General features: G+C 44.2%; 1 protein-coding gene across 7 annotated transcripts in view; it reads left to right on the top strand.

Moving 5' to 3' along the window:
- ASPH (aspartate beta-hydroxylase) overlaps positions 1-20037 on the top strand; it is a 584233-nt gene that overhangs the window by 239320 nt on the left and 324876 nt on the right. For all 7 annotated transcript variants that reach the window (XM_086965790.1, XM_086965792.1, XM_086965789.1 and 4 more), the window contains 2 exons: positions 2644-2715; positions 9234-9287. In XM_086965790.1, the coding sequence (XP_086821916.1) occupies positions 2644-2715; positions 9234-9287 (126 nt within the window). The remainder of the gene's footprint in view (positions 1-2643; positions 2716-9233; positions 9288-20037) is intronic.

Raw genomic sequence — 20037 nt, 5'->3', positions numbered from 1 at the left:
TGTCTTCCAACTCGGACAGTCTTCTCGTGGTTTGATCTGAGGCTATAGACAAACGTTTTAGAGCTCCACATGTTGTGGTCTGTGCATCCTCTATCTGGCCGATCCTTGACTCACCTTCCGCAAGGCGAACATTCGTGTCCCTTATGTCCTGTCTGATGGCTACGACCTCGTCTCTGGTTGATTTTGCTAGATCTCTTACTTCGTCTAGCCTGTTCAGTATCATGTCGATGGCATCACCTTTTTCCTGTCTGCCTTTAAGAGGACTTGACTGATCAGCCTTGAGTCTCTTGAGGCTCTTCGCGTGCTCCTTGTCCCCCATAGTGTGACTGGAAATGGGGTTGTTCGCTAGGCAGATAGCGCAGATATACAATTCCCACAGACAGTATGCGCCTGGGCTGTAGTGCAGTAGCAGAACTGTGCGCTCACTGAGTAGTCACATCGCCGCCATTTTTAGGGAGTGAGCGTTGTTGGTTTCTGACCTGGCACACTATTTATAATATCAGATAAGCAGATAACGCATAAATACAATTCCACAGTTGGTATGCGCTTGGGTTGTAGCTTCGGTAGTAGCTCGGGTCGTAGCATGGGTTGTAGAGCAGTATCAGAGCTATGCGCACACTGCGTACTCACTGTGCCGCCATTTTAGGCTACACCAAGACTGTTGTGGTGTTGGTTTCTGACCTGGCACCCTGTCTTGAATCAGGATCTACCATGTGCAGTGACTTTGTCTGCAAACTGCTTTATTGAGGTGGCTGCCGGCGTTTTGAGACTTGCAGCGTGTGGCAAGTATTTGTTGTGTTCCTTTTATTTCCTACTGCTTCCCACTGCTTCCTACTGCCCCTTTTGCTTCCTATTTCTTCCTATTGCTTCTCTTTGCTGTCTCCAATGCTGTCATCTCGTGAAGCCAAATGCCCAAAAGAAAAGACCATTGTATGAAAGGGACCAATGCAATAGACAATTTTCGCCGTGCTCCGTCTTGCATTATGTGTAGGAAGCGCCCGCCATTTTAAGGGAGTGTGCCTGCCCTCGTGTTCTGGTTCGATTATATGCTCCTCGTGTTGGTCAGTTTGTCTGACACATTTCCATATTCTTTTTGGCGCCGCTTAAGCACATTATTACTGGCATGCTTGCTGGAGATTAGTTTTAATGGATGCACGATCTACCTTGCGAGCTGTTACAGGCTCGGAGGGTTGCGCCCGCCATTTTGGCTCCGTTCCCGTTCCCTGTGCTGATTCCGGAGTGCCGATGAGCAGTAGGGCAGTAGGGGCAGGCTGTACTCACGGTTTCTGTACTGCTTCGCGCTTCATGCTGCGTGCCTGCGATCTTTCTTTTCCTCCGCCGGCACCGCTAGGACCGCCGAAGCAGTTGTCGAGGCTGCCGCCCTGGTCCCGCGCCAGTTGCGGTCACAGCGTTGAATCCACAATTAGAGCACTTGTCGGGGGACCCCACACCTTCAAGTTGGTTCCATGGGTGCCCCTTACTTTCCGATCCGCTATTTGGGTGTCAGATGTAGCTGTAGCCTGGTTTAAGGGGTTCCAGTCCCTTGCTCGGTAGTTCGCCACGGGAGGAGATACGCTCTAGGCTGCCATCGTCCTCGGCGTCCAAACCACGCCCTGGACTGGCCACAATTTCATAGATGAAATGTGCATCAGGCCCTCCAAGAATGGCGAAGCCTTCAAAGTAAGACCCTTCTCAGATTGAAAGTTTAGCTCAAGAAAAATTGTGGTTATTGACCAACGAACTGCAGTAGCAACAGAACAGATGATAGCTGGAGCTGCGCCTGTTTGTTTTTCGAACTCGAAATGAGCATACATAAAACATATATGTAGTAGAAGAATTCAAGGGCTGCCAATGGATAAATGGCATAATGGAAAATTAGCCTTAGTTAATGCAATCTGAAAGGCTTTCTCGTGAACACAAAGGGCGTTAATGCCATTAGTCTGGTTAAGAGGATTAGAGGATTAGAAAGGTTAGACTAAGCTAAGAGTTTTGCTTCACATACTCACCTTTCATATAGATTGTGAAAAGAGATCCTCCTTGTCAGGTTATTTGTCTGTAGGAAACGGAGTGCTGATGCTCAGCAGTTCGGTATCACACCCCTTGTGCAGATTTTCACCTTCAAAATCTGCAAATGTAAGATCAGGATTGCATGCAAAGCATAATGACATGCTTATATACTTGTTGGTGCATACCCAGCATGCCTTTGCTTGTCAGGACTGTAACACTTGTGAAGGATTCTTCTTGGATCATAACACAAACTGACCTTTTGAGTCCTGGTAAAAGGGTAAATTGAAGACACAGTTGCTTACGGAACTTTGTAATATTGCTAATATCACATGCATTTCTCCCTTAACTCTTTACTTGTTATCGCTGCTCTGGAATCAGTTTTTTCTTGTATTGGCTATGCTTTGACTTCCCATGCACATAAAATAAGATAAATGAATGCATGGAACCTACATATTTTAAGAAATGTTACATTCATTTGCTTGACCAGTTCGGTTTCAGACACCCCAATAGTTTACTTGGGCTAGACTCATAGCTGCAAAACCATAAGACCTTCAAAGTGTATGAATGATAACATGAACCGGTCTGTTTCATTAACCTATGAACTATGGCATTCAAAGTCATTTCCTGTTCTTTTAGAAACTGAAGATGATGTTCACAGTAATGCCGAAGTCTTTGAAGAAGATGCGCCGGCTCCTGCAGAAGTGCATGGTGAGCACATGAATTTCTCACTTGTTAAAAGAGAACGTAGAAAATAATGTCTTGCTTTCAAAAAGTACTGCAGAGTTGCACGTTTCTCCACAAAAAAATTAACTTTATAAGAAATATTAGAGAAACCGATTGTTGTGCTGTTTTCTTATTGTTGTATCTCTTCTTCATACCACTATTTTCAATAGGGTATACATAGTTTTTGGATAACGAATGTATTTATTTGCAGAGTTGCACATGTAATTCTAGGGCCAGGCGCGTTCATGACTACATTGCGTAAGGCAGCAATACTTATTGGTTTGTGCACCATATACTTCCATTAGTTACCCCACTGAAATATCTGTTTTATTCTTGAAGCTAAATCACTCTTCACAGCTTTCCAAAAGATTTTGGTTTTGATTCAGAGATCCATGGAAGTTACTCAGTCACTTTCCAGAGAGAATAAATGTATTTCTTTGATAACACGTGTGGTATTCGGCTAACTTGATCCACGATTTTGAGCAAAATTAAATTTGTTTCCGATATTGTCTTTACCTTACAAGGAAAAATTAAGATAAGATTTTTTGTTACAGTCCTTCACATGGATCAGGGAACTGCTAAGATTAAACATTACAGTCTTTATAGAATTGGATAAAATATTTAATCCCATATGTTTAATCTCCTGCTGGAGGGGAGGGTGTATTTGATTTAGCAGTTCTGTAAATGACTTTGAAGCTATCAATTGTAAGTATACATAGCCTCAGTCTTGGATAGGTTCTGCTCACAGCTTGAGACTATACCATACCGACAAGCAGTTGGAGGGGGCTGTACAGGGAACTTCGAGGCAAATGGATAACTTTATTTTCATACGCTAACATTGGCTATACCAAACACTCCCTATGAAGAGTATTACCCATAAATGATCACATAGAGACTAACAGAAGTAATAAAGATGTAAGCACTGCATTCCCAAGTATAGAAATCAGTCTAACAAAAGAAGACTAGAAGTAGAAACTGTCCAGTGACTTAAAAATAAAGTAGCCGAACCCTGTCATGCCTTTCCTCATTCAGTCTAACCGCTACACTAGAGATATCAATCCGTGTTTATTGAAAGCAATCTAATAGTCTAGATCTTTCGAAAGACCACATCTCCCTTGATTGAAGCATGTTTTTTGATGAGTTAACAAAGTTAGACATAGTACTGTCCAACCTGAACGTTTGTATCCAGGTTCTTATTTTAAGGTTTAGCTTCCACAAAGATATGGGGCCAGTAAACAGCGCAGTGAGCCCTGACCGTATCTGGTGTTGGGACTGAATGGTTTTGAAAAGTGAAGAGAGCTGATCTCATCAAGGCTGGCCTTGCAGATGGAATCACAATCTCAGTATACATGATAATCTACATCAGAACCACTATTGCAATAATATTTGGAATGAAATTTGTTTAGAAACCTATCCAACCAATATAAATTGCCCACCTTTGTCAAACGCATAGGCTCACAATCTCGTGTTCACCTAGAGGTATCTGGAGACGGCTTTAAAAGTTCCGACAGACAGCTGGCCTGTAAACCTTTATTTTAAAGTCCAGCTCCATATCAGAGACATATGGGGGGCACCTCCTCTGTATACAGTTGATTTTAATGTGTCAGCAAAAGCGATAATCACTTGTCAGTTGTTATTCCTCCATATTCATAAGTATGTGAGCGAACCGTTAGGGTGCCTTGTCAACCTGTCCCGTTAATGTTGTTAATAAATTACAATGCACATTCTACATACCTATTTAACAATTAATTCAAGTCACACTCCTTTGAGTTAACATGCGTTTGCAAATCCTACAAAAGGAGAAACTTCTTTTCTCTTGGCTCATGGCAATATATTCATAATGGTAACCAATTAATCTTATCCTTGTATGGAGTCATAGAGTATGCCATTGGTAAGGTACCTAATTGTCATTCTGATCTCGCATTTTGAAACCGGTCTGGTGATTGGCATTTCCGCTTTCCAGTACAGTGCAATGTTAATATTGTCCAGATTACTTTTTAAGTTTAAAAAAATATACACGATATGGTTATTAACACAGCTGTTTTAATCCTTTTTTTATCTGTCTGTAATTCTTTGGTAATTCTGCATAAACAAAAATATTTGTATTCTATTTTTATATCGCCATAAAATCTAAAACAATAAAATCTCTACTTAACAACATAAATGTTTCTTTTGTTCTTAAGGAACCTCCATATAAAGTCAAGGGAACACAAAAACATTAGTTTCCTAGTTGATTTTAGGTAGAAGCCTACCAGACAGCGCAGCTGTGTGGTTTACTAACGACATCTTGGGGACATTCAGAAAACTTCCCTGGGAATACATTATTATTATTATTATTATTATTATTATTATTATTATTATTATTAATTGTGTTTTGTTAAGCGCAACCTCGTAGCGCTATATTGTCTGAGTTAAGGGTGGGCTAAGATAGCCGAGTTAGATGAAGAGGAGAGTTTTCAGATCCTTCCGGAATTTCAGCAGATTAGATTCGCTGCGAAGAGTATCAGGCAAGGAATTCCAAGCCTTGGCGGCATTCCAAGAGAAGGATCGACCACCCCATCTGGCCCGTTTGGTTTTATTTATTGTAGCTAGGAAAGCAGTGCTGGATCTCAAGGATCTATGAGGGAGATAAGGGGTCGCCAAGGAGCAGATCATAGATGGGGCGGTCTTCCAAATGGCCTTGTGCATAATGCACATAGATTTGAATAGGACTCTGGCCTTAATGGGTAGCCAATGAAGCTTCTTCAAGGCTGCTGTGCCAGATTCTCGCCTGCTAAGGCCTAGGAGGAGGCGGGCAGCTGCGTTTTGAGTAGTCTGGAGTTTCCTTGTGGTAGAGATAGGAGCTCCTAGATATAAAGAGTTTCCATAGTCCAAACGGGATAGAATGATGGCTTGCACCATCATTCTGCGTGCTTGGAAGGGCAAAAGTGGCAGCACCTTCCTGAGCATCCGCATCAGGCCAAAGCAGGTGGCGGACAGGACAGTTGCTTGTTGTTTAAAATTTAAATTAGAGTACAGCCATATGCCCAGGCTTTTTATTTGGGTTTTGGTTGGGGCGGGTTTCCCATGCATGGGGGCCACTCTAGCATAGGACTAGGGATGAGTGAATTGCCCAGAATCATGAGCTCTGTTTTCTCACCATTGAGCTTCAAGTGTGAGGAAGTCATCCACTGATTTATTGCTACCAGACATTTAGTGAGGTTAGGGGGGGAAGTGTTGGGCTGATTCAATGATACAACCAGTTGCGTATCGTCGGCGTAGGTTACTATGTCTAGTCCAAACGAATGCACAATGTCAGCAAGAGGTTGTAGATAAACATTGAAAAGGGTAGGGCTCAGAGATAAGCCCTGTGGGACACCTTGTTCAAGGGGCCAAATCTTTGAGTGGGTGTTACTCTCTACTACCTCAAAGGAACGATTCTCCAGGAAGGACTGAAGCCAGTGTATGGCCCTCCCTGAAATTCCTATTTGGCGTAGGCGGTGGAGAAGAATGCTGGTGTTGATAGTGTCGAAGGCGGCACTGAGATCAAGCAACATGATTGCTACAGTGCCGCCTCGATCCATCTGTTTCCTTGCCACCTCAGTCACCGACAGGAGAGCAGCTTCAGTTCCTAACTTGGGACGGAAGCCTGCCTGAGAGTGATGAAGCAGGAGGTTGTTTTCGAGATATTGTGTGATGGAGGCATTAATATGTTTCTCCAGCAGTTTACTGACCCAAGGAAGAAGTGAAATTGGACGGTAGTTGGCCATGTTATCGGGGTCCAACGTATTTTTTTTTTAGTAATACTCTAACTTGAGCGCATTTCCACGCCATGGGAACTATACCTGTGGCGATGGAGGAGTTTAGAACATTAAGGATGACAGGCCTAAGGGTATCTATGATCTTAATTAGATGGCAGGGGGTTGCAGGATCAGTAGGTGACCCAGATTTGACCTTCCGCATTAGGATGTCAAGTGCCATTAAGCATGGGGAACTCATCCAATGTCTGAGGCGTAGAGTGCGGTGAGATAGTTACGTTATCAGTAGCCCCAGTGGGTGATTCAAACGTGGAGGTGATGTTCTGTATTTTTTTATAGAAATATTCCGCTTGGCTATCACATCGTGACTGGATTTTGTTGGGATCAAGGGGAGTGGTCGGAATATCAATGAGGGATTTTGCGATTTTAAAAATTTCACTAGGAGAGTTGGAGGCACTGATAATTTTGCTTTCAAAGTAAGTGGCTTTTGTGTTTCTGATTTCCGCTTTATATTGTTTAATTGCCTCTTGATGGTTTAATTTATCTGGATTACTGCGGGATGCCCTCCAAGTTCGTTCCAATTTCCTACAGACTCTTTTCAACTCTTTGAGGTGGGGGGTATACCAAGGTTAGTCTCTTGATTTGGTTTTCTCTTTAAGATTTCTCAGGGGAGCAACGGAATCCAGTGCTGTACGCAACCAATTAGTGTAGTTGTCGTACAGAGACGTGGGGTCTTTGTCAGATTGGGGGGAGCAGGGGACAAGGATTTAGTCCACTGATCAATGGAGATTTCACCCATTGCCTTTGTGTTTTGGAACTTTTTGTGTGGTTTCTATTTGCTGGCTTAATTATTTGTTTTAGGTTGTCCAAGTTGAGTTAGTCGTTTACGTGGCCCATTCGCTGTTTACTTTATCCTTCCACCAGCGCTCGATTTCTGAAAACAGGCCTTTATATCTTGTTCTTTTCTTCTCACATTTGCTGTGCATTCAAAGACTGAGGTCTTCATCACTGCTCTCTACACCACTCTAATCGAGGCCACAGCACTCTGCACCACTCCACTCTTTGCCACTCTACTCTGCAACTCTGCACTCTATGCCAGTGCACTCTGAGCCCATGCACTCTACTCTGTACCACTCTATAGTAGGCCAATCCACTCTACGCCATTCTAAGCTACTCTGCACCACTGGGCTCAACGCCACTGCACTCACTGCCACTGATTGTACCCTGCTCCACTCCACTCCACTTAAATCTACTCTGAAAGAATCTGCTCTGCACTACTCCATGCCACTGCAATCTATGCTGCACCACGCCAATCTGCCACTCTACTTTGCGCCACTCCACTCCGCACTCTTCTACTCTGTGCCACTGCACTTTACTTTAACCACTGCACTCTACGCCACTACTCTCAATGTCAATGTACTCTACACCACTTTACTCAAAACCAATGCACTCTATGTTGGTGCACTCTACGCCTGCGTACTCTGCACCACTGCACTATCCACCACTGCACTCTCCACCACTTTACTCTGAAACACTCTACGCCACTGTACTCTACACCATTGTACACTACTTCACTCGACACCACTCTATTCTTCTCTGCACCACTGTACTGTCACTTCTCTCTACGCCACTTACACCACTCTATGCCACTGCAACCACTGCATTCTACTCTTCCCCACTTTACTGCACTCCTCACCACTGTACTTCAGTGCGCTCAACGTCAATGCTCTCTACACCACTCAACTTAAAAGAAATGCACTCTGTTCCACTGTACTCTTGTGGCGGGGTAGAAGGAAGGGCACGGAGACCAGACCTGGGTATATAGGGTTTTATTTTTATAAAGGTTTTTTTCTTCCTTAGTGTCAGTCTCTCCCGGGATAAAATGACAGGATCCGTGATTTCTCTTGCACTGAATGTTCTTCCTGGATCCTGGTCTTTGCAGGGACTTCCTCTTGGTATAGACCCTCCAGCTCGCCCTCTGCGCTAACACAGTCACTCCACTCTGACACTCTATTCCTCTTTATGCCACTCATCTCTACAATACTCGACATCCTCCATGACACTGCACAACACTACAACAATCCACGCCACCAAACTCTACGCCACTCTCCTTAACACCACTAACTAGCAGCCACTCCAGTGTATAACATGGCTGAAACATATTGACAAAGCAATAGCTCTTGCATAGGTGAGACCTATTGGCTTTGCAAATGCTTGTTCTGTTTTCTCATTGTTTTCCTTGTCTTGGTGCCCTTTATTACATTCTCTACATTATTTGTAATCTGAATGAATTGAATGACCATGCTACATTTGTGAATTAGTAAAACTAGTGGATAAATCAATATCCTAGTTAACTCTTTTTATTTACAATGAAGTACCGCGCAACATACTAAGTGCACCACCCCAGCACTGACCCTTCCTGCAGCATCTCATCTGTCCCACTGGTACTCTGGCCATTGTGTGGCAGTCTATGGAGGCTGCATAAAATGGGCTGGCGCATCCTAAATGGGAAACAAGCCGAAATTAACAATTAAGGCTTTGGCGATAGTACAAAAGGATTTAAAATGAGGAGCGCTGATGAACACCTGCTTCGGCCTCAAAATCTGGGATAAGTGGTGCTATGAAGTCCCTAAAGATATCCTGTATTAAGCCATGAAACAGCTAGTTGAATGGTACATTGTATTAAAGTAAGAATTATTCATAATTGTTTCTGTATGACAAATGTGACAACATTGTAAACAAAATAATTGTTTTTGTTTTTCTCAGATTCCAATGACATCCCAGAAGAGACGGATGAAACTGGAGAGGCTGAAGCAGAAGGTTTGTTATTCTTTCTAGCCGCAGTTATGATCTAATGATTGGTAATGAACTAGGATTTCTGGGTTCCTGCTATTTGAGAATCCATGCTTAGATGGCGTACTTCGGACGGGGCCAGGATGGAGTGGGTGTGGGTGTGGCTGTCGAGACCCACCAAATACATAAACCTGCATCAGACCGTGCGTTTGAAGTGGGAGTTGTGATGTTCGTTAGGAGATATTCCCATTTTTTGTATGAAAGATGATTGTCCTGATCCAGGCTTTACCAAATGTGGTGTGTGTGTGAGAATATTGTAGTTCTGCTGCCAGAGCTGTGAAACTGGCGTTTGTCTTACAGTTATTTGTGCAGTAACTTTCTGGTTTGCTAGCATAATCTACACTTCCTCTGAATGTTTTTACGTGCCCATAGTTTATTTAACCCCTTCCATGCTGATGGCCGTCATGCATCACAGTGCTCGTGTGCTGATGACGGCTGGGGGCCGTCATGAACCCGCCCACTCTTTAAAATGGCCGCACATGCGCAGAATCGCGGCCGCGCCCAAGGGGTTAATATAATTGTTTGTGTGTGTATGCACTCAGGGCACAAGTCCTAACAAAAGAAGTGGGGGGATGCTGACGGCACGACAGGAAGTGACGTCACGAAAGGTGGCTTGCACCATCAGACTCATTGCCTCCCCTCTCTCACCCCTTAGATGCGATTGCATCAGAGAAGCCAGCACCTGAGCAGCGTTCTGAATTACCTCCGATCTCGCCCCAGAGAGGCCAAAGAGTGAATGAGTGGCTCCATTTGCTCCAGTAATCAAGCTCCTGGTAAAATAAATGGGGGGACGCCGTCCTCCCGCGTGCTACCCCGACTCGAGTCCTGTATGCTCTTCTGTGCATGTGCACATAGCATGGATTGCTGCAGCTTGTGCTTACGTTTTTGTGAAGGAAGCTCAAGCGATGCAAGCTGTCTTTGCCTTTCGTCAAGAAAGCAAAGTTGGTATTGCTACTGCCAAATCTGATTGTATTTTGATGATCTGCTGCCTATTCAGTCTTGAAGTCCTTGTGTTGGATCTTCTGTGGCAGCCCGTGTGTGATTGTATGGGCCACTCTAGGACTTTAGGAGCAATAGACGAATTCCTTCCATTTCAAATCCTACAAATTCTCAATTCTAGAGCAAACAACCACTATAGCTGAATATCAAATGGGGATGTAAATTACGTTTAGCGTTACTCTCCTTGTGGGGAGGACGTGCTTCAGAATGACAAAAACACGTGGGCGTGTCCCCTAAAGAGTAGCACATCAAACAAAAGACGAAGAGTTGTCATCTAGATACGCAAACGCTGGTTCTGTGGCTGAATTGACCACACCATGTGTCAGCAAATTATCAGCAAACGGTTTAATATTGAACTGCATTTACAAAACGGCATGGCAATCCTTTCGATTTAATCAGCTACGTTTTTTCCAATTCAAGTGACAAGCAGGATTTATTGTTAAGTAAGAATTAAACTTCCAGCTGAATGAAGTCACACTTGACCACCAAGTATATTGTACTACCGAGTGTAATTTCGTATTTGCAATTATGAATTTGGGCCATTAGTTTGGAAAAAAATCACCCACTTTTAAACTAGCAGAAGCTAACCCTACCCAAAAACCTGAAAAAATAACTATGAGTCATGGTAGTTCAGTCTGTTTGCCTTTGGTGTCCAGGAGCTGATCTACTAGGGCCCCAGAAAATTGTATACCACTTGCATCTCACTAGCGCAGTCAGGACAATGGTCGAGCTTACTCAAGGAAGTGTTGTGAAGATAAAGTAGCAGCTGAGTATCTTACAATAAACCCCCAAAATGATGATTGCCTAGTACTCTAGCTTAGTAAATAAAATTGTATTCTAAACACGATCTGCACATTTGTGTGCACAAGTCAATAGAGCATTATACTTGGGAACCAGATCTCACAGTGTCCTAAGGGATTGTGCTTTCGCCCTTTCCAAGAGCCCAGTGAGTCATTCCATAAGCTTTCTGTGCCACATTATTCTATCTCTATGGGAGGCCATCCATAGATTAGCGTTTTCTAAATTTCAGTTTTTACTCTTGTGCAATCCTCATCGGAATGTGTACTTTGCAGTTTGTGGCAGTAGATACACATGCCCTACATATTCCTGCTATCTAGTGTTGGGCCCGGCATTTGCAAGTGGATTTTCTTCAAAGAAGTCATTCGAGTCACGCAATGTGCTGTAACTCCTCACTTAGTAGGCAATGTGCATGAGCAATGACTCTGTTACAATGTTTTTTTCCCATCATTTCATTGGGAGGTATACTGGCAGGGCTTCAGGACTTGATGTGCCTTTTGCGTTTTATATGGGCCCACATGGTAAAAACGTAAACTACTCCTGTCATAAGAATCTCTCCACCGACCATGTTTGTTCCCTTCGTTGATGTCCTCCTGAAACAGACGCCAAGCAATCGAGTTCTTCAATGCTGGGGCCTGCGCCCTTTTTGTGACTGCATACCCCCTTCAGTGGCCTGCGACACCAGCAAATGTGGAGCTTCCAAGGGTGATGGAATGGACACTCTTACAAAACTGCTCCCTGCTCGCTAGTCTATGGACAGTACCCATGGCTAGACTCTCATGAAGTTCGTACCCTCTTACTCGACCCGGACCGCAACGACGCCCCATGTGAAAGTTTGCCTTGCCTTCTGCTCACAGATAACTCTACAGTACCAAAGAGAGAAGCATTCGTTGCACAGAAAAATGCTTCCGTATTCCACCACCGATACCTCAACATCTCAGTCGAGCAAGAACCCTTCGGTACAAAGGAGAAAGAGGAACCTGCCCTTCCGACATTCAGTTCACAAGGCCTTATCCACTCCAGAGGCCATCTCTTCTAGCACTTCTAACCCAGAAGAATAACATTGAAGATGGTTATGTGTGTGGTTGGCAGCTACATAATCCATAGCTTCACAAAGGCCTCATACCGATGCAAAGCACTGCTTCCGTCTGAGTTGGCCATTGAGCCAGGACCTCAGTTGCCTTCTGGCTCCAGTCGGCAATGGGCGAAGTCCCCCGATCAGAGGAAAGATCCTCTCAAGGGAACACGGGTAAAGAGATGCCGGAGAAAATCATGGACACCCACCACCATCACATAATCAATGGGTGCCCTTCAAAATCCAGGTGCTAGGAGCTACTTTCAGAGGCAGCAATCTCGAGAGTACGAATGCCACCTCCCTTGACCAGCTACGATCCTGTCGGAGGCAACAGCAATCATTCCACCAACAGGTAAGCAGGGGCTACACCAAATATTCCTTCAGGGGTAACAACTATAAGAACGGGGTCGCATAGGTCTTAGTAAAGAGTCAAGTCAAGTCAAGTCAATAAATTTGTATAGCGCGCTACATACCCAGAGGGTCTCAAGGCGCTTGAGGAAGGGTGGGGAATTACTTGTCAAATATCCACGTTTTAAGTTGCTTTCTGAATGCTAGGTGGTTCTGAGTAAGGCGAAGATGAGTGGGAAGTGAGTTCCAGGTTTTAGCTGCCAGGTAGGAGAAGGATCTACCTCCCATGGTGGTTTTGTTGATGCGAGGTACAGTGGCAAGGGCTTGGTTGGAGGATTGTAGCTGGCGGGAGGGGGTGTAGAAGGACAGTCGTGTGTTGAGGCATTCGGGTCCGATTTCGTAGAGTGCTTTGTGTGCGTGGGTTAGGAGCCGGAAAGTAATCCTCTTATTGACGGGGAGCCAGTGGAGGTTTTTCAGGTGGCCAGAGATGTGTTCTTTACGCGGTATGTCTAATATGAGCCTGGCTGAAGCGTTCTGGATGCGTTGGAGTTTTTTCTGGATTTTTGCGGTGGTACCGGCGTAGAGGGTGTTTCCGTAGTCCAGTCGGCTCGTGACCAGAGCGTGAGTGATTGTTTTTCTAGTTTCGGTGGGGATCCAGCGAAAAGTTTTTTTGAGCATGCGAAGAATGTTGAAGCAAGATGAAGAAACGGCGTTGACTTGTCTGTTCATCGAGAGTGAGGAATCCAGGATGACGCCCAAGAGACCATTTCCAAGCACTAACTTACCACACCTATTCACCAGGATCATAGGTACCCTGTTCAAACTCCTTCACTCTTCCCTTTTTACAGTTTCTCTTGTGGAAGATGGCCTTCCCCACAGCCATAACTTCCCTCAGATGCATCAGTGTGCTTCAGTTACTCATAAGTGTGCAGGAACAGGGTGTCAGAACTAAACCTAAATTCCTCTCCAAGGCAGTATCGCCTTTCCACCTCAACCAGATTATAGCACTCCCAGTCTTCTTCCCACACCCAGACTCTGCAACATAGAGCCCTTTATACTCTTGGTGGGCAATCCCAACTCAAGAGCTGGCATAGCTAGGTGGATCGTCGAATAGATCCAGACCAATCACAAAAAGAGCCCTACCAAAAACCCCTTAACCAGGGTGCACACCGACCACAAGAAAAGGCGCAATTTTGCCCTTTTTTGGGCAACATTCCGCTAGGTGACATAGAAAAAGCAGCCACCTAGTGAACTTCACGTGCCTTTACAATAACTGTATGGATATCCTAGACCCTCAATGGGCTATGTTTGGCCTGACAATACTAAGAACTTTGTTTCAGACTTCTGAACGATCCATGGGCTAACCACCGCTTACAGGGGGCATTGCTTTAAAGTCTGTGCAGAGCATGTGCATCTACAGCCACACATGTTATGAATGGATAATGTTATCCTGTAAGCATCTGTTTTTAGCATCTACTTCTGTAGACTCACATGCACCCACCCTCTTCAGCAGAGCATGTGTCTTCTGCAGATCTCTCCTCCTTTCTATTTCTTACTCTTACAGTTCACGTAGTCCTCATTCGTGTTCACTCTCCACTCCATACATATGCTTCCCCGCTATGCGAAAAGCAATCTAGCATGGAGTTCTTGCCTGTGCACATTACCTGCTAAGGAGTCGGAGCTCATTGCTTGACTTGAAAGACTTCTTTGAAGAACAGCAACTTCCAAACGTACGAGTCTAACACTAGATTGCAGGATTATGCAGCGCATGTGAATCTACAGCACTACATGCTATGATCAGCTGCTTACAGGAAATGTAACATTTTATCTTTGTAATTAGGTGCAGAAAAACTAGTCAGATGGGCGTGCTTTTCTTCTGTAGCTTCCAAGTCAAAGTTCCTTTATTCGCCTGGTTGTCTCTTCTCCTCCTGGTGTGAAGAGTTGTCTCGGTTGGGTCATATAAAGTCTCAAACAAATGCTATGGTCACATGTCCAAACATTGTCCCTATACCCTCAGAGGATCCTTCCTGGATATCTGCTGAGCAAAGAGGGTTTTCCACTGGCCAGTGGATAAGTTGTTGAGCCCTGGACTCCACGCTCAAGCATCCCTGGCCCTTAGTGGTTAGTGAGACCACTGGACACAGTTTGTCTGGTCACAAAAAACATTGTTTGTGGTAGCAGTCAATCAAGCTCTCCGAAGAACTAGGGGCGCCTGATTAGTAGCAGGAGGGTCCGGGCCTTGCTGAACTCTGCTTGGGTAATGATTAGTGTTACTTCAATTTGGCAACCCCACCAAACTCTCTCAGGCAAGGAAAGAAGACCGAGCCTCTCAAGGTATGGTTGGGAGCAGCAAGAACAGGTACTTTGCAGGCCGGGACGCTGGGACTAAACACAGATCCCATCCTCTGCAGTGCTATTTTCTCCCTGGTGATTTGCAATGCCGCATTTGCCTGTTCTTTCTTGTGCAGTCTCTCCACTCTTTGCAGCTCTTCTACCAGGGCGCAATGTCTGGATTTTGATCTGGGTAGACTTCTACTACTACAGGGATACCTTCAAGGCCCACTGTCTGCAGCAAGTCAGACTCCTTATGCAAGGCAGGACCTCCTTCAGGAACTCAGGAAGAAAGATGTTCCCTCATCTGACTGGGAAGTTGGTAGGTACACGTTGGTTCTGCCACTTTGTATCCTTTTCTAGACAGGCAAATTCTGTTTTTGTCTTTACATGACAGCAGGAAGGAGAGGTGGAGCTGGGAATCTTTTATTCAGAGGCAAAAAGCTTTCAGGTTTTACAGTCCTACGCCTATTAAGTGTAGTACCTCTAGGGAAACAAAGGCAGGTTAGTGACCAAAGACTAATTCTCCACTTGTAAATAGATCTCTGCCTCCTGTCCTCCAGCATCACCTACCAGCTTGACGAGGGTGACACCTGAAGGGGACAAAAAGGGCATGCCATTTCAAAAGACTATCTCTGTATTTCTAAAGACTTCTCGTCCCAGTCCTATGTAGCCTAGTCTGGGGACTCCCTCAAGCTTCAGGAATGTCACCAATAAACATCACTAGTGTGGTAGGAATATGTGGCGTTGCAACGCATGCCATTACCCCGTATGCCGTTGCAACGCAAAACTTTACCCCAACTTTGTCGTTACGCTGGAAGTTGGAATAGTTTAATTTACTATTCCAACGCCAGTGTGTGCAACAGTAGGGAAGGTGTTGAAGTTAAATCCAACACCTTCTACCCACTGCTACACACCTTTTGCATTGCAACGGCATGCAGGGTAATGGTATGCGTTGTACCGCTTGCGGTGTAACTGGTGCTTCCCGTCTGGTAGACTACCAGCCTACTTCCAATCTTTATTTTGTGCACAGTGCTTGCAGCAGAGATCCACAATGGATCCCAGTGTGTGCACAGTCACCAATGGCTCGTGCTCTCCACGCTCCTCATTTCACACATCTGAACAACATACATACCTAACCTTGCATACTCATTGAAGTGAAGAACTGATTGCAAAAGTCTTTACAGACCAGCTTAACAGGCAAGTACAGAAGGTCAACTCCTCATGCAGGCAACTGCCACTATAATGGAACGCGCTGCCACCATTGTACGTTTGGGGCGAACCTTTTGAGTTGACAGTATCCACGCTGGGTTTGGGGGGCATACATGGTGCCTCCCCTCTTGATCGCAGAGCCCCTCCCTCTCTGTCTGAGCCCATAAGTCAGCCATCTGCCACTTGAATGCGTGATTGTCATGCTCACTGAAATAAAAAGAATAAATGGGTCAAAATACGAGACACATACTTCAAACCTGGGGCATGATGTGTACAACAGTGATACACTGGACAGAATGAACTTAGGATATCTAGACTGAAAAACAAATCCTGCATAGTTAATGTTTGGGCACTCTAAATACAAATGAAAGTTGGACCACTATATATTTTGTATTACCTTTATGTCCATTGACAGTATGTTTGTGGTCTGAATCCAACAGTCCCCTTCTAAGTTAAGAGTTCCTATTTCTTTCCCAGTCAGATATACATAGACTCATCTACATACAAATGCATATTTTTTTTACAAATATAACGAGAACAAGGCAATTAAAAAGAAGCGATAAGAGGGATGATGTGTAGGGCTTTACACCCAACTAGAATTAAAAAAACAAATGTAAAAAATACAAGAGACAACATTGTCATCTACTGGATGCCAAAAATGATTAAAATGTCGCATTAAATCACACGTTTTACTGTGAGCACTGTCAATTTGGGGTAAAAAATAGGATCCCATAATTATTTACTGTAAGAAAGTGGTTTAATAATTGGGGTGGGTGGTAGTTCGCCATGTGTAATACATTCAATATCATGTTTGGTCCTTACAAAAAATTCTAAATTTAAAGCCGAGCTCAATCCCTGGTAGTTATGGCAAAGAGCAGGCAGGCTTAATTTAGAGAAAAGGTTCAAAGCTTTTAGAAATACCAAAACAGTTAAAAAGTCAAAAACACACCACAATAAAAATCCCACTTTCATTTAATTTATAAAGATTGGGAACATTTTAATAAACAAAATGACACAAAAACAACAGATACAATACTGAAAATATGAATTGGAAAAAGATTTCTTAAAAAAAAAAACTGGTACTTGGGTGCGATTTCTTGCTGGAGAGCAAGTCTGATTCCTAGCAGATGAGTCTCTGTCAAAGTTTTACCTTCTAATTTAGTCTCTAAAATGAAAGCCAGAACCCTTCAGCGGGAAGCAGCAGGCTGTATCTGGAAAGGTCCCTTCGAGATCTGATAAAGTTAAGATGGTTCCAGGTGAAACAGTTTGGTTTGACAAGTAGAGGGCTGAGCAGGAACAGTCAAATTTTGGACCCCGGGAAGTCCTTTCGTTAGCCATATACTTTTGGTGCCTTCTTCCGGTCAAGAATTCTAACTTTGGACATAGTCTCTTTTTTTAAGCTTGTATTCTTCCAACATGGCAAGGCAGTAGGCTGTATCTGGGAAGGGCATACTGAAGTCTAATAGGCTTGTTGCAAGGGTATGCTGAACTGGATTTTGAGGTGGCAAGAGAGACTAACCTGAGTTTTGTTCAGTAAGGTTCCGGATTTACATGAGTGATTGTTCCCGGTACTCCAGAGGTCTGGAAAGCCAAAATTTTTTAATTTACGACTTTTCAGAGATTTCAGAAAATGTCATCCAGGACAACACTAAGGGTCTCGGGACCTCAAGGACAGCACGCAGGGGCCAGGACTCCGCTCAGCAGAATTCACTGGAAGGATTCAGTCCTCTTCCAGTTGTAGCTGGTCACTGTAGGATTTAAAGGCCTCTTGCAGCATTTGATGTCCCTGTAGCTGCAGCGATGGTAAGCGTGCTGACGCTTAGAGTCCATTTCTTTGGCCTTGGTACATGATTGGAGCAGGACCAGCCCTTTGGCTCTCAAACAGCAGGTACCATCCTTATTCTGTCCTTCTGCAGGTCCAGAAAGTGTTAGAGGAGTTGGTGGTGGTGTCCATTTTGTACAGTTTATTAGCCAGTGGGTGGGGTGACTCCTAGCGATTCTGTAGCCAATCGGCAAAAGTACTGGGGTGGTGGGATGGTGGAGGGATTTTAACCCTACTCACCTTTGAAACACATCATGTTTTCCATATTGCAAACTGTCCCAGATTGCACTATTTTAAGGGAAATCCAAGATGGCAGAGGCCCTCTGCCCCTGAAGAGGGCCTATGGGCCAGCCATTGGTGTGCTTGGGGAAATGAGCAGGTCCCTTCTCTTCAACTATGCCAAGCTTCTTCTGAGATCAGCTCTCCCTCCCACTGTAGTGGTGCCCAACTGGCTTCAGAAGCCTACAGAACAACAACTTTCCCTTCCTCAGGTCTCCCCTCGCACTTAACTATGAATGTGCAGACCTCACCCTTCCCCATTTGAAGTAAATTAAAGTCCTCCGCCTTCTCAGCTGTCTTTGCTGGTGTCATATACTTCTCTCCCAGCCCAGCCTGCACAACAAACCTAAGCTTTTTGCTGTTCATGGAGCAATTTTCACACCCCATTTAGGCAGGGTCAGCTGTTGGCAGGCTAAGCAAATTAACCTCCAGGACCTTCATCAAGAAAAAAGGTAACTTCCTAAAGTTACTTTTCCTAAATATTTATAATGTTACTATTGTAGTGTATTTTTAATAACTATTAACGTAGTTGTTGAACAATTTGTCTTTCTTGTCTCAAACCTGAGTTATTAAAATTAATAGATTAATATGCAATCTAGTTTTCTCATAGGACACACAAACTTTCACAGTGAAAATAGATTTTGGAGGGTTGTCCCTGTAAGGACGTGCCAACATTGCATTGCTACCTATCACTCTTTTGAATAATAGGCACCTCACATTGTGGGCCAGCAGGCTTACTTAAGGGTACTTCTTAATTACATGGAAGGTTTTTGTTCCTTCAGAAGGGTTATTTTGACAGGTCAGACTGGAGGTTTAAACAGCAGTTGGGCTACATTGGTAGGCCTGAAGCTGTGATCTTTGTCACACTAGCTGGTGGCATGATATGCTTTACAGGTGACATTTAACTTTTCATACCATGGCCGTATTGCTGTACCATATACTAAAAGCCAGCAATAAAATTCAGCAAATAATGGGGATGTCCTTGCACAAAGGGGCATTTTCTCACAATTGCTCCCTTATTAATGACTAATTCTCGCAACGGCTTGTACAGGACAACCTATAAAGTCACCCTAAACCGATATCACTGTAAAAGTAGGTCCACCTTTGTGGATCACAGTTCAAATTAGTCCCATGGAATTTATACCATCATTAAAGAGGTTTCCCAGCCCACAGCCGGCATGAATGCCATCCCTTGATGTCAGTACCTCTGCTTCAACTCTCTGAACTCTTCCTTGGCAAGAACAACACTACCTGAACCTCAGCCCCCTCTCTACCAACTCCCTTTTCAAGACTCCCCTTATTGGTCTCCTTATTGCTGCTTTGTTTCCAATTTCTTTCCCCTCTCCAATGTGGTAACTAAATTATTAAGCTCTATTAAATCTGGGTCTCTTGACGATCCATGCCCTCCCTTTTACTCCTTCTCCCCTGATATCATGGATTTTGCTGTCCCCTTCCTGTGCAGTACGCCCCATTTGTCTACCGAGATCCCCAGTGCATGGAAACATGCAAATGTTATCCAGCTATTTAAAAAGCCCAATGCAACTCAATTCCTTTTTAAATTGCTGACTTTTAACTCTCCTCTCCTAGGTAGAGGCCTTGAAAAAACAGTTCATGCAAAATCATCTTATCTATCTCAAAGCTAACTCCTTGCTGAATTCGTTTAAATCTGGGTTCAGAGCGGCTCATAGTTCTGAGACCGCTCTAATTGCTGCTACAGACCGCATTCACCGCATCACAGATCAGGGAGCCTCTGCAGCCTGATCCTTTTCAACCTATCTGCAGCTTTGGACACCATTTACGATGCTTTCCTTTTTGCCCTCCTCCACAACAGAAGCATCTGCCTGGATGCCCTT

The sequence above is a fragment of the Lissotriton vulgaris genome, chromosome 4_1 (genome assembly GCF_964263255.1).
Source record: "Lissotriton vulgaris chromosome 4_1, aLisVul1.2, whole genome shotgun sequence".
Taxonomy (NCBI): Eukaryota; Metazoa; Chordata; class Amphibia; order Caudata; family Salamandridae; genus Lissotriton; species Lissotriton vulgaris.
This window is presented reverse-complemented; position numbering and strand designations above follow the sequence as displayed.